The sequence below is a fragment of the Rissa tridactyla genome, chromosome 7, assembly GCF_028500815.1.
Source record: "Rissa tridactyla isolate bRisTri1 chromosome 7, bRisTri1.patW.cur.20221130, whole genome shotgun sequence".
Lineage (NCBI taxonomy): Eukaryota > Metazoa > Chordata > Aves > Charadriiformes > Laridae > Rissa > Rissa tridactyla.
The window spans coordinates 19,542,079-19,567,137 of record NC_071472.1 but is presented as its reverse complement, the minus strand read 5'-3'; the positions used below and the strand labels follow the sequence as shown (position 1 = coordinate 19,567,137).

Here is a 25,059-nt window from a genome sequence, read left to right as displayed (position 1 = left end):
GAGGTTTGCACATGGCAGTACAAATACAGAGCCAGAATCACTTTGTTTGAAAAACATTAGGCATCTTTCTGTGCCTTTGATTAGGGTCAGTACTTAGATCTTTGTTAGATTTCCATATGACATATTATAAGATGCCTACTCATTCTCAGTAATGTCAACTGTATCACTTGATAATTGGTGGACACAACTTAATGCACTATAACTTTATGCTTTGTGGTATTTACACGTTTCAACAGCTCAACAGCTAATCTTCTTTTTTTTCCCTTTTTCAGATAATGTACATTTTCAGAACTCAGCTCAAATCGCAAAAGCTCTGGTTAATGCACAGGTGGATTTCCAGGCAATGGTAAATAACAGACTATTTTTAATTTTGAACAGTGGTTTATAGCTTTATCAATAAGTTTATCTGACATGTGGCAATGTTTTCAAGAACCTAGTTCAACTGAACATGCTTCAAAATCTGGCAATTGTGAGTGCATTTGTTGCTCTTCATAAACAATTTCTTCCTCAGAGGATTTGTCTGCTCTTTTTTTTTTTTTTTTTTTCCCCCCTTCTTGCCCTTTGGATGCTAGCAGGATTTCTCAAGAATAACTTAGAGGCTTTTAAAATGAACCAGGGAGAATGAGAATCCAGCCTCCTTATGAAAGTTGCTGATAGCTAGTAAAAGAGAGAATAGATGAAGGAGCTGACTTCTGGGGCCAAAATCATCACTGGTTCTGATGGATTCTATCTTGAACTGGACATGCCTGCCACAGGCATGAGGTGAAACAAGCAAAAAGGGTACAAGTAGTATATTCAGGATCAGAAAAAAAACAAGTTCTCTGCAAAACTTGCTTGGGGTAGCAGGTGCAGGCAAAGAGAGAAACACATAGGCAAGAGGTTAGAGGATATAAATGAGGAATGCACAGGGGAAAAGTAGTTCTGAATTACATGCATAAGCCCCCTCTCCCCTTTTCTGGGGGGCTAATGACCAAAATATTTGCCTGCTATCAAATATACTGTCCTTCTGCCTGAGTCCACTTTCCCAGGGCCATGAACTCCCCCAAAAGGGATCACACAGGGATTCCCTTGTACTCAGGGTTTGTAGGCCCTTTTGCGTATTCCACATTTTCTGCCTCCTTCACTGATATTTAGCAAACGCGGGTTATTTCTCAAGTATCTGGAATACTGTATGCAGTTGTAGTCATTCTAGTTCAGCTACAGGGGAATGTCATTTATTTCCAAGAGTTAGCATAATCCATTTGTGTATTTTATTTGCAGTACACCATTCATAATGTTCATGGCCCTGCTGTAAGGCAAGATATTTTTAATAGAATTCCAAAACATTTAGCTGAAAGCTTGTTGCCTAGAGCCCAGTATTCCTAAGCAAGACTGTGACCCCTATTGCCAAGGCCATGCTGCAGGTCAAAGGCATTTCTTCCCTAAGGGAATCTCAAAGCTTCTTTGCCTGACTTGATACAACTGACTTGTCAGTACTCAGGCAGTAATGCTTACTCCTAGATTACAGGAGGTTTAGAAACTTTTTTTCAGCAAGAATATGAACATAGTGGAAACTGATGAAAAAAAAGATTAGCAAGTCATAGAATAGCAAGTCATACCTTCAGGTACGGTCACTCAGCCACTTCACCGGACAGACTGTTCCAATGTTTGATAACCCTTTTGGTGAAGAATTTTTTTTTCCTGATATCCAATCTAAACCTCCCCTGGCGCAACTTGAGGTGATTTCCTTTCATCCTATCGCTTGTTATTTGGAAGAAGTGACCAACACTCACCTCGCTACAACCTCCTTTCAGGTAGTTGTAGAGAGCAATGAGGTCTCCCCTCAGCCTCCTTTTCTCCAGATTAAACAACCCCAGTTCCCTCAGCTGCTCCTCATAAGACTTGTGCTCTACACCCCTCACCAGCTTTGTTGCCCTTCTCTGGACACAGTCCAGCACCTCAATGTCTTTCTTGCAGTGAGGGGCCCAAAACCAAACACAGTACTCAAGGTGGGACCTCACCAGTGCTGCCAACTACACTATTTCTGATACAAGCCGGGATGCTGCTGGTCTTCTTGGCCACCTGGGCACACTTCTGGTTCATAGTCAGCTGGCTATTGACCAAGTCCCTCTGTTTTCTTGATGCATCCCCTTTCTTCTATATGGTAGTAAAATAAAGTCCTTGTATTATTTTAACTATTGCAGAATTGAAAACATCACTATTTTTTTTCTTTTTCAGTGGTATACTGATCAGAACCATGGAATTCCAGGCCTTTCCAGCAAACATCTCTACACACATATGACCCACTTCCTCAAAAAATGTTTTTCTTTGTCAGAATAAGTAGGCTATTCAGAGCACACTAAGGCATCTGATACATCTCTGGGAGAATGCAATGGTAACAGTGCCCAGCTTATATAATTTTCAGGTGAATTGATAACAGGAACTTTGAAGTTTTAAACTTGATGTTTACATCCACTTTTGATATTGTATATTAGCAAATGTTATGCTAATACATGTTTTGGCACATTTAACACCTGTTTGATAGAAAAAATAAAGTCAGAATGTAAAATGCCATGTGGATTACTGCCATCTTGCTTAAACTAACATTCCGCAAACCAAAGATAGGTGGTCCATTGCAAAGGCACACTGCCAGTTGAATATGCTTGCATTTGTTAACTGCAACTGTAAAATGGGAAAGGACAAAGAAAGCAGTGCACATACCTAATTAGCATCCTAACAAGAACCAGTTTCTCAAAATTTATTTCCAGTTTCTTGGAAAGAATCCGAGCAGGGATAGGAACACACAATATTTAAAGCTGAAGTTTGGATAATTATCGAGAATATTGAATGCTGTGTTCAAATTTTATTCAACTCTTATTTGAAACCTTTATTCTGAAAAGCTCTCAGCGTTCAGGTTTAAATATGAAAGCAGGACATTTTAGCTATTTTATCTCAGTGTTTTTTCTCCCTGTATTCAGAATATGTGAGACATATTAGCCTGTTTTTAATCTCTAATCATCACCTGAGCATTCAAATTAATCTCGATGTCATTCATCCCAGACTGGAGAGGAAGGATCAAAGGATTATACAGGCTTTCTTTGCTTTGTTTCCAGTGAAACTATTTTAGGGGGTCTTTTAAAAATGCTAGAGGCTAATAATGATTGGAATACTTGTATTCTTTTGATTAGTAATTAAATCAGTCCTGTTGTAATACAAGAATATGAACAAGGTAATTGGCAAGGGATCCATTGTCATGAAATGATTCTCTGGTCATGTGTTTAAAAAATTCTGAGTTAGCCTACTGCATAAGAACCGTGATCTGTCTAACACAGTATCTCATCTCTGCTATTTAGCTGGTGAGAGTACAAAACAACCTGAAAAAGATTGTGGAGTAGTATTCCCACAAACAAGCTGTTTCCTAACTCTCAGTCAGAGATCAGTTGCTGCTTCTTTGTGGAGAAGCAAGGGGTTTCATTTGACCCTCTTGACAAAAACATGGGGTTTAGCCAAAATCATTAAAATGTGGAAGTGATTTGCTATGTAACAGCTTCCTTCGTTTAGTTAATGGCAATATCAAATCTGATTTTCCACACATGAGAACATTCCTCAGACACATCTTTATGTAAATGTAGTTGCCAAGCTGTTTGTAATGGTTAAATTATACTTTGATGGGAACTCTTCAGAAAATACTCAATTAGTTCAGGTTTTTTTGGAAACGCTGCCAATTACGTGACGTTAATGAGCTTTTTGTTGGTAATGTAATTAAAATTCAACTGCTATAATGGTTAAAGGAAAAAATTATAGCTCTAAGAAAGTTAACATTAAGCAAATATAACATGAAGTGGGGCTAATTAGATGTTGATTATATGGTCCTATGTGCATTTGTTGCACACAACAGTAGTCTCAATAATGTTGTTATTTTACAAATAAGGAATACAATTGAGTTGAATTTACTGAGATTTAACTCTCAGTTTCTTATATTGATACAACACCACAGAAACCATTGCAAAATTGTGGTAAAAGAGAGAAAAATCAAGCTCTTATCCCAGATGCTTATTAGATACCTGAATATGTCAATAGGAACCTAGCGCAATTTTCAAAAAAGCATGGTATCAATCTCACATAAATATCCATATATAAAATTCTTTTAAAATTTCTGTGCCTTTATTTTTATTTATACTTTTGGAAATCCTATAAGCTCTGAACATTTGGTGAGAGAAAGTGGTCCTTTGTGGATACCATAAGAAATAAAGTGATGCAATGTGTTGTTCACACCCTGCCCACAGGTCTGTAGTCAGAAGCTTCTGGAAGTATTTGGAATAAGGGACATTACAGGAAAATGTGTCAAATAAAATAACAGAAGGTACCTCTTTCCCAAGGGATGCATTAGGTGTTTTCATTATTAATCTGCTTTTATGTTTGTTTGTCTCCTAAGGCAATCAGAGTACACATCTTCCAAACTGTCCACCATTTACCTTGGCTTGTAGGAAGCAGGTGTGGGGATAAAACATGAAAAAAATAAGTGCATCATGCTGCTGCCAGTTTTGCTTCATTGTTTTTTATGTTGTTAATTTATTTGCCTTACACAGTGTTCTTGCCAAAGAATGGGAATATGTCTTCAGCAGAGTGTGACATTTACGCTGAGTTGATGGAATAATGTCTAACCTGAAAGCTTTATAATTGAGCAACTATGTATTTAGATGACCTGGGGGAACATGTCCTAGGATGCTGTGAGTGTCAAAAAAAAAACTCTTTAAAAACATACAGAACATCACATTGCTGGCCTGTGCTGATAACCGGTAACATTGTAGTCATTTATTAGAAATGGTGCAGAGCACTTCATACCTACCATCGCAGCACCACAGAATCATAGAATGATTGGGGTTGGAAGGGAACTTTGGAGGTCATCTTGTCCCACCTCTCTGTTCAAGCAGGGTCACCTACAGCCAGGAGCCCAGGACTATGTCCAGATGGCTTCTGAATATCTAAAAGGATGGAGACTCCACAACCTGTCTGGACCACCTTTGCCAGTGCTTAGTCACCCTCATAATAAAAAAGTGTTCAGACAGAACCTTCTGTGTTTCAGTTTGTTGCCTCTTGTTCTGTCACTGGGCACCGCTGAAAAGAGCCTGGCTGTCATCTTTACACCATCCCTTCAGATATTTATATACAGTGATAAGATCCTCCCAAGCCTTTTCTTCTCTAGAAAGCTTTTTTACATGCAAGTCTCAACAGTTGATAATCCTTCTTAACTGTATTTTTTCTTTTCCTAAAACACTATTCACAGAGCAAAGTCTTTCAGCTGTTGTAAGTACAGCTTAAAAATCTTAAGAAATAGTCAGTTAATGAAGTTCTGAAAGAGCTCTGCTTTTGTGGTCAGACAGACCATTGCCCAGAGCTTCTGTTCTGAGTATACCGAGCTGCTGAATAAGTGGCTTAAAGTATTGGAGCTTTGGCTCTGTCATCTGGCTTCTGCTTTTACCAGCTTGTTCTGGGCATCTGAGGCATGCTAGGACGCTCCTGAATATGGACTGGGCAGCTATCATACAGTGTCTTCCCAGCTTCATCTTACAGTACTTTCAGGATCATGCTTCTGTAGAGACCACGTTGGTCCCCCTCCCCATTAAAACCTAAATACTGGAGTTACTTAATGTCTAGTAGAACTTCAAGACTACACTGGAGTTTTTCTTAAAGTCAACAATAAAATCCATCCAGTTTTATGTGGGTCTTTGGTTTTATCCCCTTACAGGGTAGGCATCTGTCCAAAACAGAACTCGATCATCCAATTGGGTCTTTTCAGAGAAAGAAAAAAAGAGATCAGGTTAAATATTTGGTGATCATACCTAACCTTACGTCCTGAAGCATACAGACAGTCTGGTTCCTTTAAAAATTCATTATTTAAAAAAAAAAAAAAGATGTGACAACGATCTGGCTGCGACATCTGTTACCCCATTGAATCCCGAATCAGCCAGGGTTGATTCAGCTGATCTGGCTGGCTAGGCGGGTGTCCCCTTCCTCCCTCACCAATCCATGTGCGTCCCTCCCGAAGCTGCACGGTCGGTCGAAGAGGACAACCTTCCCCAATAGAGACGTACCGTTCATCGGTCAAGGGTATACGGTAGCTGGGCTCCCCTGCTAGAACCTCCAAACAAGCTCAAGGTCCATTTGTAGGAGAACGTAAGGTAGTCAAGCTTCCAAGACTGCAGACACATCCAAGTGAGGCACTGCATGGGGCAGTCTGCCATTGTTTTGCATGCTCTAGTGACAGAGATTGTAGGGTTTTTTTTGTGTATGGTTGGACTTGATGATCTCAAAGGTCCTTTCCAACCATGAAGATTCTGTGATTCTATGAAAGAGAACTTTTTTCCATTCTGCATTGCTGTCTGCAGTCACAATTCATGTTATAAGCATCACCACAGACATTCACTAGACAGTTATTTGCACCATTCCTTTTTAATCTGGCCTACAGTATAGGCTCTTCTGTAACAGAGCTTTAACACAGTTCAAGGTGAAAGGGCTTTTCCTGAGGAATCAAGCTGAAGCTAACAAAAATATGTTGAAGGGTTACCCTTACATATGAATAAAAAGTATATATATCTATATTGCAGACATAGAATATGGTATGTAAGAGCCAATGCTGGGACACAGCTTATTATGGAACTAAGAAATTACAGCTTTTATGACAAGATTTTCTAAGCCGATGAATGAACATCCTCAAAGTTTTGCTTCCCACCCTCAGATGTTTTAGAGGATCCAGTTTTCAGAAAATGCTGAGCACTTTCTGCCCCTCATTTCCCTTTTGAATAAGAACCTCACACTTCAGATACCAAAAAATACCACTTCAGACAATGAAACTTGGTCTTCAAATATCTCATATATACAAGGTATACAAGCCTTTGAAGATGGGACATAGTTGTTCTGAATTAAGTTGACAGGCCCTTGATAAACAGCCACAGATACAGTTGTTTACAAGTCAGTTTCCACTATGAATCCTGTTTAGCTTTTAGAAAATCAAGCTAGAGCTGCAAAGCAAAACCTGCTTTATTCTAGGAACTGAAGTGTACATAAATACTAGTGAAACCACTGGTTTCACTCAAAACCATTCGTTCCCCAACACCTGTTTTCATCATCTACCTCATTCATGCTGTGTGAATTGCACATATAAATGAACACGCAATCCTTATACCTCAAACGTGGAGCTACGTACTTTGCTTTACTTAGGATTACTGCAGCTGCAAAGAAGAAAAGGCCTGAAGAGAAAACAGCATTAGTAGGAAACCAAGTATAAACCCAGCCAGGCTCCAGAACATGGTTAGTGTTATACTCATTTTATTCAGATATCAAGTCAAATTCAGACTACGTTCAATACTTTCCAGTTTGCCAGGCAGTTCCAATTACAAGGCACAGCTGTTTAGAACATTTTATAGAGTCATTTGAAGGCTCTATATTTAATCTGAATAATTCATAGTATTTGCTAAGAGCATTTGGTATTACTTTCAATTATGAACATTGTCTTCTCAAAATGTAAAGTAACTAGTACGTACTTGGCCAGCTCTTCTGCTTGCGCAAATTGATGCAGCTCCATTGACTTCAAATGGAGCGATTCCAATTTATGTGAGCAGACAGTGTGGGCTACAGCACAGTTACAATAGCTGTCTTTCCCGATGTACAAACCCATTGACATCCACAGCAGTGAGCATGGAATTGCACGCTGCGGAAAGACTTAGAGACCCTAAACTAATCCTCTGTTTCAGAAAGCCATTCTTGCTCTCCAAAGTAGAGTTGTATACATACATATGCACACATTTGTGTGTGTTAGGTTTATGGACAAGTGTATGTATGTAACATGATGCATATGGTTTATGTATGTATGTGTTTACATATGTTCTTCCTATATATGTTGCACTAATTCCCAGAATGGGAATGCAGGGCTCTTTTGGCTGATTATCATGTAGCAAGGATAGGAAAATAAAAGGGGCTGCACAGCCCAGCCTCTGAACTCACGGCTGACAAGGTTACAGAGAGAATGCTTTCCATGCGACGTAAGAAAGAAAAGGGTGTGGGCCTGCAGTCATACCCCAAGATACATCCTCCTCCCTCCCATGATATGTAGATAAGTAATGGATAATAATACAATAACAATAAACACGTAATGAAGAAATACACAGAAGAATGTGGGGATTTCACTTTTTGAAAGCATTTGTTGGGGATTTTTTTATTTTTGGAAGTCATCAACTTCCTAATTCATTAAAATGTTCAAATCTTAACAATTTAACATTTTTTAATTATTATTTTCTTGTACCAGCAGTTAAAGAGTTGAGAGAAACATCCTAGAAAATTATGATATTCAGAGTATGCTAGCCAGTTATAACAAATACATCGGTCCTATTTTTCTGAAAAGTCATGCCAACTGGAATTGTCACTGCTTAGAGCATCAGGTTCAGTGTGCAGCTGGTAAGAATTCTGCTTCTTGTTTTACCTCTTCTGGAACTTTCCCAAGGAATTTTTGTCCAGTGAGTGCAGTACCCCGTCTTTAATAGCAGACATTACCTGGTGCTGAGATGATGGTACAGGAAGCTTTGATCAACTCCAAATACAGTGAACCCAAGATATAGATTTTTTAATGACTCCAAGTCAATCATGAAAAAGCATTAAGATGAAACTTTCCTGAAGGCAGGTTACCTTCAGGTTCTGTCTCTTAGTCTGACTCAGTTGAATTACTGTCTCATGTGAACTATAATATAGAGGAGAGAGAGGTTGCCCTTGACTTTTGCCAAAAGGTGCCATCTAACCGTTTTATTTTACAATGTGAGAGGAAAAAAACCTGAGTGCGTATGCATGTTTCATACACTTGTTACAGTTACCTACTTCTGTTTGGTAACTCTTGTTTGACATACATATTACTATAGATTCAGTTATGGCAACTGAAGGTTGCACGGCTCTTGATGGCAGTTCACTCCTTTCCTGTACTTTTTATTGTCTGTGTAGTACTTGAAAAGCAAATAATCAGTCACCTTGTAGATGCTAGATGACCCGCTAGTTGATATAGCCTGCATAACAATCTGCCCAACCCGGTGCATTGAGCTGCTCTGTCTCATATATTTTTTTCTGAAATCATCCTACTGTAAACAAGGAACTTTATCTGACATAAGAAAATAAACAGAGCTAAACAAAAAGAAAGGAACTGCCTGTTTCCTGGAGAAGATGATATTGTCTTACAGTCTGTATTGCCTGTTTAGAAAGCTATGTATCTTCAGCTCAACGTGGAGTGAGACAATTGTCTGTAGCAATCCATTTCAACAAGTGTGTACGTGTCATCGTGGTGTATGAAAGGTCTAAACGGCCCTTTGATCCCCATCTGCTGTCCTGTCTGGGTACTGCAGGGCTGGGCAGCCTCCTCCTGCAGGAGCCATAAAGCTGACCAGCTCCATGGAGGGACAGTGCCTTCTAATACTTAGTGCTGGACTTTTACTTACATTTAAACTGTGATTTTGCATCCCCGTATAACGCTTATAATGTTTAAATAGAAAGTAGATTAAAACATAATTCTGAGATAGAGACGACAAAGTATCTCAGTAAAATTGACTTCTAATGAAAATAAGTAGATTTGGGGTATAAGGTTGTTTCCAGGCTTATTTTGGCTCCTTTGGCACCATGTCTTAGACGTTACGCAATTGTTTGCCTATGAAAGGCTGGTATATGGAGATGGTAATTCGGGTCGTTTCAAACAAAAGAAAAGCCAAGCTTGATAAATATGTATGCAAGTTTGTATATCCTATGCCAATCAATGACTGGGAATCCATGATTTTGAATAGATGTGAAAATACAGTTAGGAGCAGGAAGAAAGAGGACATGGGGAAGAGGACATGGGGAAAAGAGGGGAAAATAAGTATTAATTAAAAAGGAGAGCAATAAAAAGGGAAAATGAGGCACTCAGAAATGACTGAAGGTACAAACAGAAGGCAATAATGAAAGGAACAGAAGCTGTGCTCTTAAGTTTTCAGCAGCAGCATTAGTAGTTGCTTGCACTGTAGCTAGAAATGACAAAAATTAATCTCAGTAGATGGATCCAAAAGCAGAGAGAATTATATTATTATACTAACAACAACAAAAAATATTTTAAAATGATTATGTGGATTGTGTAGTGAGACTTAATGTTTCCCTAAACCCATACTGTGGTACCACAGCAAGGTATTTAGGATAGAGCTCTAGGAAGGACACATTATATTTTGTTTGCCACTCTAACACCAGGGTTATTAAGTCTATACACTGTCTCAATTGTGTCATATGGGCTATCCCAATCTGGCTGTGGTAAACCAGCAGAAAATTACCTCACTGTGGAAGATTCTTTGCTGGCTTCACGAAGCAGTGTTAGGGGAAATAAGGGTGTTTGCTGTAATATGTGTGCTTTGTGCCACAAATTAGACCATGGGTCACTCCAGACCGGAGCACAGGCTGTCATGAATGTTCAGTGAGATACCCACAGTGATTCCAGACCCTTCCCTCTACTGAGCAGAACTGAAACTGAAGATGGAGTCCTTCATATTTAATGTCTCTTCTGGACTGCCTGGCACCTTACATATGTAATAATCATATTTAATTTTTGGTACACTACTGCATTTTACAAAGGATTATTGTGATGTATGAAAAAGTCTGTAAAAGAAAACTTCTCCAGGAATTTCTTGAAGGGAGGTATCTCGCTTGTTGCTTCATAGACAGGATAAAAGACCCATATTCTTGACTGGCAGGATTTTTCAGCTGCCAGAGCCAGTGACGAGCTTTGTGTCAGTCTCTCCTACCTGTGGTCACCAGATGGCTGAACATAGTATTCTTTGGCAATGCTGCCCCACCACAGCTACAAAATTGACCCTATTACTGAATGGTTTAGGACTTTGATAATAGTTGCATAGAACATACAGTTAAAAAGCTCAAATCTGTTTTGATTTTTGGGGAGTTTTCCCTTGTAGGGAATGGAGACATAAGCAAAAGCCTTATCTTGCATAAATCTGTAGGCTGCAGTGTGAAAATCAGTTTATAATGAATGTTTGGCATACAGTTCTCAAGTGAGTATGAATTTTCATACAGTACAATTTACAAAGTTGGCATTTTACATCTAAGGGTAATCAAATCTTTTTGTTAAATTTGACCTGTGCTAGGCTTTTGTCTTGGTTTGAGGTAAACCAGGACATAGTGTGGCATAGTGGGTAGCCATCACTGCAGTACTTCACATCTCTTCATTTTCATTATATTTGCACAAGATTACTTGAAGTATAATTCAAGGGCTTTGGGGAGTTGTGTTGGTTATTGTTAACAATGTATTAAATTTGTAAGCCTTAGTTTAAAACTGATAAGTGAAGTTGATGCTTTGATTTCAACAGGACTAGGATTTTGCTCAATACTAAATGTTAAATGTGGCAAGTCAGAATCTGGAGAAATTGCTGCCTTGATCCCAGGCACCTTTAGCCCACTGTTTGTCATCCTAATGCCCTTCTGTTTGATATTTACTTCTTTGGACATTGCTACCTCACTCCTTTTGCAAATCCATGTTAGCATTGATGTCATAAAGTAAGCAGAATGAATGTGTGAAATTGCTTGTAAAATTATCAAATGAAATGAATAGCAAATATGATGACTTTTTTTTTTTAAGTTGAACAAGGAAACTGTCAGCAATGATGCACTCTCGTAATGCTTACTAGAGCTGAACAGTATATATAAAAGTCTGCAAAAGAGGCAGCTAGGCAGATCTCAGGATCCTCAAGGCTTGCCATAGTTCCAGAAGAGAGAGTAGCAGCTCTTTCCGCAACTGCTACGTATCACTTCAAAGTATAAAAAGGTAAGATTTATATGAACTACCGGTACAATTTGTTTGAGAAAGCTGAGTGCGTGATCTGAATTGTGTTGCCCAAAGTTTGCAATAGAGGTGCAGGATCTTTCAGCAAATTGGTGTTTTCTTCTGTGGTTATACTCATTAATGTTTGGAGTTAATGAAATCATCATTTAAATCTTTTAATGTATTGAATTAGAGAGATGATCCGAAAAAGGGAAATCAACTGTTTGGGTTCCAGAAACAATTGAAAGAAGGAAGATTAACCATGAGACCATGAAAGACATGCCTTGTAGTAAGAACTTAAATATGAGATAGATAATTATTGATGTTTATATTTTTATCTCCTTTAGTATCTTCTCTAGAGATATTTAATGAACATGAGTTTAAAAATATTCACTCCTTATAGATACTGCCTAAATATGAATCAACGGGGATTAAATTCACAGAATGCAAACAAATTAAGTGGGTTTATACAGATACTGATTTAAAACTGTCCAAGACAGATTGTCACTCCATTGCCCTACAGATTGCCACTCTCTACATTTAGATTAGTTTGTCTTAAGTAACTATTATTTTCATATCACTGTAAGATCTGAAAATGAAATTTTATAGCACAAAGGTAAAAATTTAAGTCTTTCAATAATAATTGTGATTATTGTATAAAATTTAATTTACTCTTCCATCCTACTAAGGATTTCCTTTCACTAGAACTGTTATGTTTTACAGAACTTTCCACAAGGCATTATAGCGTGGTAGGTAAAGTACATCTACCTGAAAAAGTAATCTATTTATAATTAGAAATAATTGCTATTTGCAAACAGTTTTATGTCAGTAGAAATCTATTTTATTCATTCACACGTTTTCGTCTGAAAGTATTCCCTTTTTTACTACTGTAACCCCGTAATTTGTATTTTTAAACTGAAAATAGATACAAATCTGACTTTTGAAAGATTCTTTTCTGAAAACTCAATGAAATTAAGCTCGTTAAAATTGTACTTAGGGTACAAAAGACATCTGCAGTAAAATATATTGGAAAAACTAGCAAAATCAGGTCGATCGAGGAAATAATATTCAAATAGGTTTCTGACCAAGATTTGAGAGACATATTTGTTACATACTTTCTGGTGATTCAAACTGAGATGTGTCAAGTTTTTCATCTCCAATCAGAAAGAAATTAAAATATTTCCATTAGTCTAATATGCATAGGAACAAAAATGTTCTGTGTAAGATTAGCCTTACTTTTCCTGCACCTTGACAAGAAGATTGCATGGGTTTTAGCAGTATCTGCTGGTGACCTAAATAACTTAAAGCAATAAAACCTTTCTTCTGATTGGGAAATGAATTTATTAGCAGGAATAAACTAAATATATTATTTTGCCAATCATCTCTTTTTCTCTACAAATCATGTTTATATTCCCAAGAATAAAACAGCAATTTCTTCTTTGAAAACTGCAGCTTCTTTAATTTGTGAAAAACTGCTCTTGCTAGTTTGGGTTACCAATAGCAAGTACTAAACATTGAAGAAAGAAAACTGATTCTGAATTTTTTAAAGAACTTATCTGAAAGAAGCCTAATAACTTTTGAAAATATTTATTTTATTAATAAGGATTCTCTTACTTGAAAATTGTATTAATTTTAAAAATCTGCATTTATACATCTTTCTTTTTTGTAATCTCCCCAGATTTTGATTCTGAAAAAATTAGAAAGAAGCTAAACATGCATTTAACTTTAAACATATTCTTAAGGCATAAAGCAGGGACTCTTCACATCTGAAAGCTCTATAGAACTGAGGCATAAAAGTTAGATCCAAGATACATTGAAATCACTGAAAACCTGTTTAGTGACTGCAAGGGGCTTTGAATTTGTTGTGTTTTTTAACAAGTTTTATATAAAATAATAGCTTTTGGTGTTTGATATTACTGTTAGGAGGCTGGATTAGTGACTAGACTATTTCTTTCATTCCACCTCAGTGACTTAGTTTTATGTCTAATCTGTATCATGGTTTAACAAAGGTACAGGCAGCTGTAAAATATTTTTCTTTTTTATTTTTTCAGGTTAAGTAAAAGAATACCAAATTGCTAGCATACCATTAAGCAGGGCAAATTTACTTACGTATTGTGCAATATCCAGACTTTATTTGGTGTCTAAGTTAATTCGTTTACAGCTATACCAGCTAGCACTGGGGTCACTACATTACAATCAACCCATTTTTGTGACCACAGCAGAGTTGCCTCCCAAAGAATAGGCAGAGCTTTTGTTCCATTGTTGGAAGCCTATGAAATGTGAAATTATGCATTCTTTTGGATAAACATTGGGTGTCAGTGTTGCACCACCAAATTACAGCTTCAAATGAAACACTGAGTTCAGTGCTATAGTCAGGGTTATAATAGGACTGACTACATGGCCACTATGGTATTCGTTGCTACTATAGCAGGATATGTGCAAGTTTAGGAATCCAATCTCAGGACATTACAGAAGGCAGAAAAGATTGTCCACACACACTGATGAAAAAACGAGCATCACTGGCAGTGGCTTCTGGTGGAGAGAGGGAAATCAATTCCACTGCTTAATAGTAAAATCCACCAGAAAATCTTCTATTCCACAATTTATTTTCCTGGTTTTGATTAAGATTTGATTAAGATTTTGATTGACTTAAATATTTTGATACTGACACTGAGGTATTCTAGTAAAGTATTTATATTATTCATTAAGATTCTCTTAAGAAATAGGACTCACAAAGTACCAGAAGCAATATATTCTTCCTAACCATAGGTAAAATGCCTGCCAACAGTTAAGCTTTGTATCGCCAGCTATAAGTTTTTTTATAATAGATGGAAGAAATATATTTCATAAAAAAATCTGCTGGGCAGAGTACAAGTCTTAGAGCAGTAAGGTTTTGATGCAGGAGTTTACTTTTTCAGAAATGTTCATATAGCCCCCCATTTGCACTGCTCAGTGCAGTACCAACTCTAAATCTCAAAACAGAATAATCTGCACCTTCTCTACGCATCATTCCTTCAGAACTTTCCTGTAAAATTATGAATTTAAGTTATGAATAAAGTTCTGAAGTTAAGTTAACCTGGCTTCTCAAGGCTGTCTTATTTTATAAATCACTGAATTTCAATAAATAACTCCTCCAGTGGAGCTGGAGTTCAGTGCAGATTACATTTAGTGGGGAGGGTGTTTTTTGGCTGGGTCTTACTTTGCCGCCTACCATTTTACTTCAATGCGCTCATCTTTCCGATCTCCCTTTGTTTTTCAGAGTGTAACATAAACTTCCATAGGAAAGTGTCACGGATGGCAGAAGGGCTCTTTCAAATACACAAGTATCAGTCCAAGTACATGTTGAAATTATTTCCAGTGACATTTTGCTGATGTGAACTCATTGCAACTTCTGTTGCTTTACAGCAGATTAATATTGTGATCCATACTGATTTTTAAAGTTGGAATGAATGAGCATTTACTATTCATCATTCAATGAATAAGCATTTAGCCACTGAATGAATGGCATATCATTCTTTGTCAAGGTCAGAAGTATCTAACCAAATTTTAAATTAATTTCCTTTTCTTCTCCAAAATAATTAAAAACAAACAATATATACTAGTTGATTTTGTAAGTAGATTTCCTCTCATTTCCTGTTTCTGCAGAGCACGTTTGAGTCTATCAGCCATTAGCTGCTCAAAGTCCCTTTTGCACAGGGTTTTGTGAGCTTAAAATGAATAGCATTTCTTTGTTCAACAGAGTTTGCCCTATAGGGGATTGTGTGTCAACAGACTAATAATACTACATTAAATAATAACAATAGTAGCACATATAATTAGGGAATTAGAGAATTCCTTATTCCCATGGTGACTATTCACTAGAAGTTATAACTCTACTGCTTGCATGAGCAAACCAGTCACTAATGCAAGTAAGAGAATCACAGCTTGGCATTTGTACAGATTTTAATACTCTAGTTTACACTGAATAATCTCACATTAAAGTCAATGAGACTTCAATGAGACTGGTCGAGTTATTACAGTGTGCATGAGGAAGATACATATAATAATGTACCCATTTCTGTTACATGCTTGAAGCCAACAGATGACCTCTAACAATAAGAATTACATGTGTGAGACACTATTTTCTGCTTTGGTTTATTACCATTAATATGAGGTATATACTCCATATCTTGTATATCCCATATAGCCCCATAATGGAAGCTCTTAAGCAGAAAGAAAGTATTATGTCAATAGTGCAACAAGCAAAACTTGACATATGACATCATGAACTGAACACAAGCCAGCATGTGGTTTGGTGGTTGTTTTTTTCTGAGGAGTCACACCTATTAATATCTCATTATTTAAGTCCAGAGGTCTACTGCTGCAATATCTGTTATTTCAAAAAAAAAAAAAAAAAAAAAAAAAAAAACTTAAAAGGAGGATGGAGGGCCAGAAGGAAAGAATGGGGAGCTGCTAATGTCACAGTATTCTTGACAGAGATTTTCTTTGTTTTTTCTCTAGTGAATGAGCTGGAAAAAAAATAAAAGTCATGCCAATACCCAAGTTTTGCAATAAAATAATATTATAGAAACAGATCTAATGCTTTACATCAGCAGAACACAGCGCAAAGGAGATACAGACCTTTATCTTCTTATTACAGAAGAATGTGAGGATGCAGTTGCTCTCAGCTCACCTTGCATTCTAGAATAGAGACTAGAGCCTAAAGACTAGAACAGAGACTACGCCTTTTGAATGCCTACCCAAGGCAATACAGTCTCCCTCTCCTGCACACGGACCTCGTCCTCACAAGGTCTCAATATCTTTAAGTTTAGATCAGCATTAAGGATGTCTCTGTTTGAGGTAATTGATTCAGACGTATGTAAAGATGATTACATTTTTCTTTGTTGCCTTATTTCTGTTTTTTACAGGCAATGAAAATGAAAAGTGTTTATTTTGTTGCTGGGCTCCTTTTAATGATAGTTCAAGGCAGCTGGCAAAATCCTCTTCAGGAGACAGAGGAGAAATCAAGGTAAATTCTTTAGATCAAACTTCTAGAAACACTTGGCCTGAACTTTTTTTTTCTTATAGTTTGAAGCAAAATGCATTATGACTTAAAGATAGTTTTTTATATACTATTACACAGTACTTACTTAATCTACCATTGGAATTGGCAAAAGTTTTTAATACTGCAAAGTACAGCAGAGAAGTTTTTGGGATTACAAATAGCTGCCTTAGCTATCCAAGAAGACCTTGTAATTGTGCAGTATCCAATCTGTTGATTCATTTTACTAGGCAGCTAGTGATCAATACGCCACTTGCTTTTACTTTGTGAGCGTATAAAATAGTATTTTTAAAAGAAAAGACAATGCACCTGTAGAATGTACTTAACCCCTGCCAATTAATGAGTTTAAACTTTTCACAGATCATTCAAAGCTTCCCAGTCTGAACCATTAGATGAATCTAGACAGCTGAATGAAGTGAAACGTCACTCACAAGGCACATTCACCAGTGATTACAGCAAGTACTTGGACACTAGACGAGCTCAGGACTTTGTGCAATGGTTAATGAGCACTAAAAGAAATGGGTAAGCTTTTTGCTCACATTGCTATAGATCTTCATATACAGAAAGAGACAAAAATCTAGCTGAATTCAGTTTCTTGATTTCAGCTTCCCATCACAGACCATATATAATTCTTGAATAGGTAAATTACTTAAGGAAAATTTATATACAATGTGAATATGTTATTAGAAATGGGGAATACATGCAAAATCAGCCAACAGGATTTGAATAAATTAAGTGTAGTATTATTCTATCGAGTATATTACCTGATATGCCATCTAAAAGGACTGTCTCAGCCTCTTTCGTACAGATTGTTTCGGTGAATGAATTAAGTTCAATAGGAATAAGATATGTAAATATAATTTAAAGGTCTGGGCCATCAGTTTCTGGACCTGAAGTTTCATTTGTGAAAAGGGTGCTAATCTTTAAGTTCTCCTGACCACTGGATACTTTACCAGTATCACAAGTATATTGTTAAGGCATGAGTTGGCATGTTTTCTGAAACTATACTTTGATTAAACACAAGCTACCAAGCTGACAGCAAGAATAATGTAAAAGCATGTAAGTCTATGCCCTGAGTTCTAGTGAAGATCTGACCACAGAATCCAAAAATCTATGATATTAATGCTTTTAAATCCCTGTGGAAGTCTTTAAAGTGTGAAGTAACAATTTCTAGATACTGTATTAATTTAAAACCATAAGCCTGAAATTATTTATAATATTCATCTATCAGTCATGGTTGTTTATCATAATATTTAAATAATAACCAATAAAATCTTATCAGCTTATGCATGCTCTGCAATGTACTGGTAATAACGATCTAATGATTGTGGAATTCCACTACAGCCAACAAGGACAGGAGGACAAAGAAAATGACAAATTCCCGGACCAGCTCTCAAGGTATTCTAGTTGCCACAACTTGTCACTCAAAAACAGCTCAAGTTCCTTTTCTGTTAAACAAGAAAGAAAGAAAACAACTAGTATTCTTTACAATGTTACCATAATCCAAGAAATACCTATCAAAAGAAATTATCTTGCACCTGCTTTTTACAAGGAAAGAGGAAACGTCTCTATGTTACTTATTCGTGCACCTGTGTTCTGTAGCTATGTGCAATGGCTTCAAGGAATGCAACAGGATGAGAATAGATTTCAGAAAGGATATTTCCAGTAATAAAGGAGACTAGAGAATAAGATAAAAAGAAAAACTTGGTATAGAAAAAGGATAAAGCAAGAAAACCAGCGAGAAGACTAATGAAAGGGAAATGGCCAGGCACCAATTTGCAGAGAGCTGATAAAACACGATACAATCCTCAGCCCTAGCACTCAGTCCCACGTTACATAAACTGCTCATTACAGGAAAGGAGAACACAAGACCTGCTGGAGGCCAGAATTTTGTTTCTTAACAATGTTTTTGGAGGATGTTGGGCAAGTTGGAAATTTGAAACAAATAAAACAAAAACCCAGTAAGTGTTACTGCAAAACAGATTGAAATACCTATATTCCTTTTGTCAGAAATTCCAAAGAGGATAGCCCGGATCACAAAGATCCTTGCAAGCAAAACACGTCAATATGACTAAAAAATCTGTAATAATGTATCAGCTTAATTGAAACAGCATATCTCAACAAAATTAATGTTTCATTAAAAATGTTCCAAACAACTCTAGTTAGCATGCTGATGAAAAGTGCAGATGGTACTAAATTAGAAGGAATGGTGAAATCCCAAGAAGATAAAAAGTAATAGAAAGAGCTAGAGGCCCTGAAAATTGGGCGGAAATTAGCAAATTCTGAAATAGAAATGCTAGGGAACTTATTAGTGGAAAATATTCCATAATATGTCTACTTGTCAGTGCAGCTTGCCTTCCTAAGGGCCATTGTGACATAATTTTGTGGTGTATCAGAGAAAGAAGCACAATGAGGTGTAGGAAGAAAGGAGGCAATTGTTTTTTTCTATTAAGCTGGAGGTGATCAGGCTTGAAATTTTTCCAAGATTATCACTTGGTCAGAATGATGTTTAAAAGGGTGTTCACAAAACAATTCAAAATGTAAATTCAAAAGGAATTAAGTCTGAATAGTTTGGCTAAGAAATAATGAAGATGAAGGTAGAAGGAGTGGCTTAATGAAAATTTTTAGGCTAACACAAGAGGTAACAAAAAGCCTGTCTGTAGAATACAATATAGTTTGTTGTTCATAGCTAATTAATCTAGCAAAGACCATTCCAATGCAGCTATATTGGCTTTCAGCACCTGATTTGATTTGTTCAAAACTAGTTCAGGCATCTCTGCACAAAACTGTATTGCGTAGTACAGACAATGCCTTCAGAACTGAAAAATATCAAGAAAAAAAATATATCAAGTGGAATTTGAGATGTGAAAAAAAACCCTCTCCCTAAAACAAAAAATTATAGTCTGGTGGGTGGGAAATATAAATCAATAAAGGTTAAAAAAAAAAAAAGTCCTTATGCAGTCTGCTCCTAGAAGTATTGCTCTTCTTCTAGCAATGCGATCTCCAAGCGTCATGCTGAATTCGAGAGACACGCTGAAGGCACCTACACCAGTGATATCACCTCTTATTTGGAAGGTCAAGCTGCCAAAGAGTTCATTGCTTGGTTAGTGAATGGACGAGGAAGAAGAGAGTAAGAATCCATCCATTCTTACTATTAGATTTTTGCCTTGCTTTTGGAGTTAGAAATCAAGTCTGATGAAACCTTGATGTGTTTTTGATCATTCTTGCTGTACTTCATGTTTTTCTTTTGTAATAGAAAATATTCTGTGGGTGTTAGACTACCACTTTAAATTATTAAGTTCAAATACAGATTAAAACAAACCTGTTCAGTATGTTGTTACACCCTAAAAGGTCAAGTTATAGCTAAGGTCAACATATCTAAAACTAAACCAGACCTTCCTCTACCTACCACCTTTGCCCCTTCACATAACATTGCTTACAGTCTCCTTAACTATCATTGAGATGATTCAAGTCAGTGTCATCTTAAATTACTTTATCTTTTTTTCCCTTCACTGTCAATCTTTTCCTCTGCAATCTTTACAAGGTTAGGTTTTTACCAATGTCATTGGCTGTACTCCATACGCTGGTGATCATTCTCAGCAGTAACTGATGACTTCTTTTCCTCTTCCTATGCTCCACAAAGTCTCCTCAAGTTGCTGCTGTAAAAATAACTATAATTTCCTACAACTATGACTTATTTTCCTTTTTAAGACACCTCTACTTCTTTTGCAATGGTTCACAGTGTCCTGGACACAGTGCTCCACAATTCCGACCTACCTATGTCTCTGATTTCTTTCATTAATATCTTGTTCTCCACATACTCATTGCAGATTTCTCAAGCCTATTCACTTCATCTACTCACTCATGACATCTCTTTTCAGTATAGTCTTACACTTAGAATGGCCTTACCTTCAATCTCCTGCAGGCACCTTCTGTCTCATCATATTTCTAACTCTGCATGGGTAGGAGCTACCCCATGCACATGCCACTCCCCCCCTTTTAACCATTCTGTATTTATTTGTGCCTTTTGACTGTAAGCTCTTCGGGGCAGGGATTTCAGTTTCTCCTTTAATTATATATTCTAACAGATGTAAAGTACTATGTAAGTCTCTCGCACTATATAAAAATAATAAATAACAATAACAATAAAATATAATATGTAAGACAAGACTGTGTGTTGTAGTCAAGGAAGACTAAATAGATAAATTTTGTAAATAATGATTTCCTGAAAAAACAGAATTAAATAAATGAGGTCAGCTATATAGAGAAGGGAAAGGCTAGTGCCACTTCATAGCGATGTTCAGACTTGCAGTTGTTTTTCTGTCATGTTTTTTATTTTCATGAACAGAAATAGGGTATTTCAGTATTTGTAAGAGAGAGAGATTACAACCTAGCTGTGAGGAACTGAGATTAGAAACCTAGATGGACAATTAAACATAGACCAACCTTCTGCTTCCCAATAGTTAGTATTATTTGCGGTTAAACTTGTATATAGCCTTCCCTGAAATTATTGCATGAAAAGAACCAGTCTACCTGTCATTGGTCCCAGAGCACAGTGTGCTTCAGCATCAGCACACCTTAATGGAACCCATTAAAATCTTCCGATATTTGATGAGATGAAATGAGAAATGAAAGTTTTCTAAATCAGGCCCTGAGCATAATGGTTTTCCAGCAGTCAAAAAAGGACAGAGCAAGAATCAGGATCTGATTCCAAATATATAGTACAGCAAACAAGCACATAGATTCTATACAGGTGTTGTAATCGAGTTATTTTAACCCCCCCAAAAAGTTGCTGTTCTTAATATCTAAATACTTATGCAATATAATTGTAAGTATATAACTAGGACTTAAGTCCAATTAAAATGGAAAAAAAATGTATGAAAATTTGACCATAATGTTTTAGTAATGATATTTCTTAAATAACGATTCTTAGTAAATCTACTGTTTGTTTTACTGATGCCTGGTCTACTTGGCATAGACACTGCAGACCAGATATGGTTTTGCATCTATGGCTTTTCCAAAAAATGCTAGAGAGGAATTTAGACTCACCTGAAAGAACAGTCCTCATCTGGTAACGGGAGACTTACATGCTTTATTCTGTTGTTAAAATAATGCCTCAAAAGATGTTCTGATGTGTCGTGCTGTACTGAGCCATAACATCAGGCTCAACCCCTTAACTCCTTAAAATCACAGGAAATGTCCGGTGTATTAGAATCCTATAATGAAGCCCTTTTAAATGGTTTATTTTGATCTGCAAATTGTTTGATAATTTCTTCCCTTTGAAGTTTCCCAGAAAAAGCTCTTGTGGCTGAAGAAATGGGCCGAAGACATGCAGATGGCACTTTCACAAGTGATATCAACAAAGTCCTTGATGACATGGCTGCCAAAGAGTTCCTAAAATGGCTGATTAACACCAAAGTTACCCAAAGGTGCCTGAATTTGGATTGTCTTATTCTTAATATACTGGGGGTTTAAATGTATTTGTCACACATAGGCAAAACACTGCTAATTTTTCTCTTAACTATTGACATATCTGTAACTGTATTAGAAACTTTATTACAGACAGTGGTGAACAAGAAGCAGACACTAAACAGAACTCATTCCAAATATCATTTGTGTTTTGCATCAGCTATGAACCCATTTAATAGTTTCCTATTTGACTTGAGGAGTGTTTCACCACTGAATGTAACAAGAAGTAAGGTCATATTGAATTACTGAAAAATAAAACTCTCCTTTGCATGGGCATTATAAAATCAGAAATATTGGTAAAATTACACCAAATTGATAAATCTTTAAAGATCATGATATAAAACACTGCCTTAAACTGTGGCTTGTCATTAAGGGAATAGGGTACTGTAATCTGAGTTCCTGATGGCTAACTATTTAAGAACCCCGCTTTAGTTTGCATTTATATATGCAAATGCTGTTGGAAAAGCAACATTTTCTATCTGAGCTCTGTGAACAGGTTAATATTTAAGAATTACTTGTTAACATTAACATCAACAAAATGCCAACACAAGGCACATGTGAGTGGCCAGATTTTTTAAAATGTTGGATATGCACTCTGTAAAAATTAATTACGTTTAGTCTTTTGACTATTGAAGCACCCAAAACAACTAGTTGATCTTGGAAATCTGAAACAACCAATAATGTCTCAAAAAATTCAGAAGCTACAGTTAAAATACAGTTTTTATTAACATTTTAATATTTTGTGTTTGCAGCTCAGCGTTGAAACAAACAATTTAGGAAAAGAATATATCAGAAACTATTCAAGAGTTTTTCCTTTAGGAATACTTGTTTTCAATTTGTTATTAGAGAGAGGCATTGAGGGGTCTGTGGAACTAACATCTGCTAACTCTTTAACAGAAAAAATATGTTCCACACATATTTCATAAATCTTGGGAGATTTATAATATGTCCTAATTTCTGCTGCTTTTTTTTCCAGGGACCTTTTGGAAGAATACCAGTAAAAATGCAGAATAAAAATGGGATAGATGAAGATCTTCATTGCATCAACTGCCAGTTATTAAGAGATTCTGAAATCTGTATTCTGTCATTTACATTGGGTGTAACAAAGCTATGTCACCGTGCATGCCAGGAAATAATTGTACTATAGTTTAGTGTTGCCAAAGGTTTATATATGGAAAACTTATTGTCTAAGGGATGGTTACCTTAACAGCTTTAAGACTATGAAAGTTCCATATCTTCATATTTTCCATTTATTAAGACTGGAGTAACTCCATTTATATTTAATGATAAAATTATTTTTCTAAAAAGTTGACTGCTACACACAAAGGATTCAATCACTAATTATATGTATTATTTGTAAGGGGCTGGCAGTTACAAATGCCTGAGAAGTGAATATCCCTCTTAAAACCTTTGTTATAAAAAGGCTAAGCTTTAAGGATATTAAATGGTAGCCTTAAATAAATTTTTTCAAGCTTCTTTTCTGTTGACTTTTCATGTGTATAACCCTTGTGCCTCTTTGCACGCCATTTCATTTTATTCTAATATTTTAGTGTCACTGAGATTGTGGAAGTGGTTTGTTTGGAATGAACACAAACTCAACATTTAGTTTTGTCCCATTTTCTCCATAATGATTCTCGGAAAAGAGATGTGTGAACTTTGAATTATCTTTAGTTGAAATCACGTAAGATGAAGCTAGAGGGGAAACAAGACTGAACAGACAAGTATTCTTCATTAGCATGAATTCTTGTTTCTCAGCAAAAGCAGGACGACAGCTTTGCAAAATACTAAGTGCAGCATACTCCACTAGTAGTGGAAACTGCCACATAATTTCTTCTAATTTTATAAGATTGCCAAGTAAAGCCAACTTAAATGGCCCTAGGGTCACTCTAATCTGTGTTGTATTCTTTTCTTCCTTCTTCCTCTGAGAACTGCTTTGTCCATCATCTCCTGCATTTACCAACGTGGTACTATAACTTACAAGCACAACTGCCATTTCAGGAAGTTGTGCCTTCTGCATTATGGTGACAGAAAATTTTGCTTGCAGATGGCAGTGTTTCTAGCAATCCAAACTATTATACTCTCAGCTGACCAAGGCATGTTTTTCTAGGTATGGTATTAGCTGCAGCTCTCAAATAGCTTCAGGTGTACCTCTTTCTTCTGATGACTCCCCAAACCCCCATTCCTCCCCTTGCTATAATAGCAATAAGCCAGGTATCTGTATTAAAAGGGCACGCAGTTAAAGAGAAAGCCAAGAGGCTTAACAAATATCTAGCAGAAGTCAATATGAAGCAGGAGCATTGTTGAATTGGAATTAGAATCTATAACTTTTGCTAGGAATAATTAGTATTGTTTTGTGTCTCATTTGTTTTTTAAAGGCATCTGAAACTTTCACTGACAGTCTAGAATTTCTGGAAAAATAAGATTAGATTGTCCTCCCAAAGTGCTACAGGAACCAATATCTGTAATTTCATATCAGGACGACTGACCATACCCAACTTGGCATCTAGAAAAGCTTACTGACAGCAACAGAGAGCTTTTCTAACATAACACTTTAAACAATTAAACTCAATAGAATCTTGCACTAAAAAAATCCATCGTAGCATCCAAAATACCACTGGAGATTTAAAAAAGGGGAGGAAAAGGCATGTATACATATTTGTTGTTTATTTAATCCCATTTGTACACAGTGGTTTGGTTCCAAGAGTTTCTGGAACTGATAAAGATTCAATTACACACAGTT

The 25,059-nt window shown here is 36.5% G+C and overlaps 2 protein-coding genes across 6 annotated transcripts in view; both read left to right on the top strand.

Annotated features, from left to right (window-relative positions):
* Positions 1–4,815, top strand: part of LOC128912405 (prolyl endopeptidase FAP-like) — a 50,005-nt gene extending 45,190 nt beyond the window's left edge. For all 3 annotated transcript variants that reach the window (XM_054208239.1, XM_054208240.1, XM_054208241.1), the window contains 2 exons: positions 273–346; positions 2,218–4,815. In XM_054208239.1, coding sequence (XP_054064214.1) covers positions 273–346; positions 2,218–2,319 — 176 coding nt within the window. In that variant the 3' untranslated portion in view covers positions 2,320–4,815. The remainder of the gene's footprint in view (positions 1–272; positions 347–2,217) is intronic.
* A 6,919-nt stretch (positions 4,816–11,734) lies between these two features.
* Positions 11,735–23,341, top strand: GCG (glucagon). 3 transcript variants are annotated; one of them, XM_054209247.1, is made up of 7 exons: positions 11,735–11,812; positions 16,717–16,817; positions 17,211–17,372; positions 18,195–18,248; positions 19,843–19,980; positions 22,136–22,279; positions 23,296–23,341. In XM_054209247.1, exons 2-7 carry the CDS (start codon positions 16,720–16,722, stop codon positions 23,318–23,320), a joined length of 621 nt encoding a protein of 206 aa, XP_054065222.1. In that variant the 5' UTR covers positions 11,735–11,812; positions 16,717–16,719; the 3' UTR covers positions 23,321–23,341. The 3 variants fall into 3 exon arrangements, with proteins under 3 accessions (XP_054065222.1, XP_054065223.1, XP_054065221.1); XM_054209246.1 differs by lacking the exon at positions 11,735–11,812 and having other exon boundaries at positions 16,715–16,817; XM_054209248.1 differs by lacking the exons at positions 22,136–22,279; positions 23,296–23,341 and having other exon boundaries at positions 19,843–19,986.
* Positions 23,342–25,059: the final 1,718 nt, after the last annotated feature.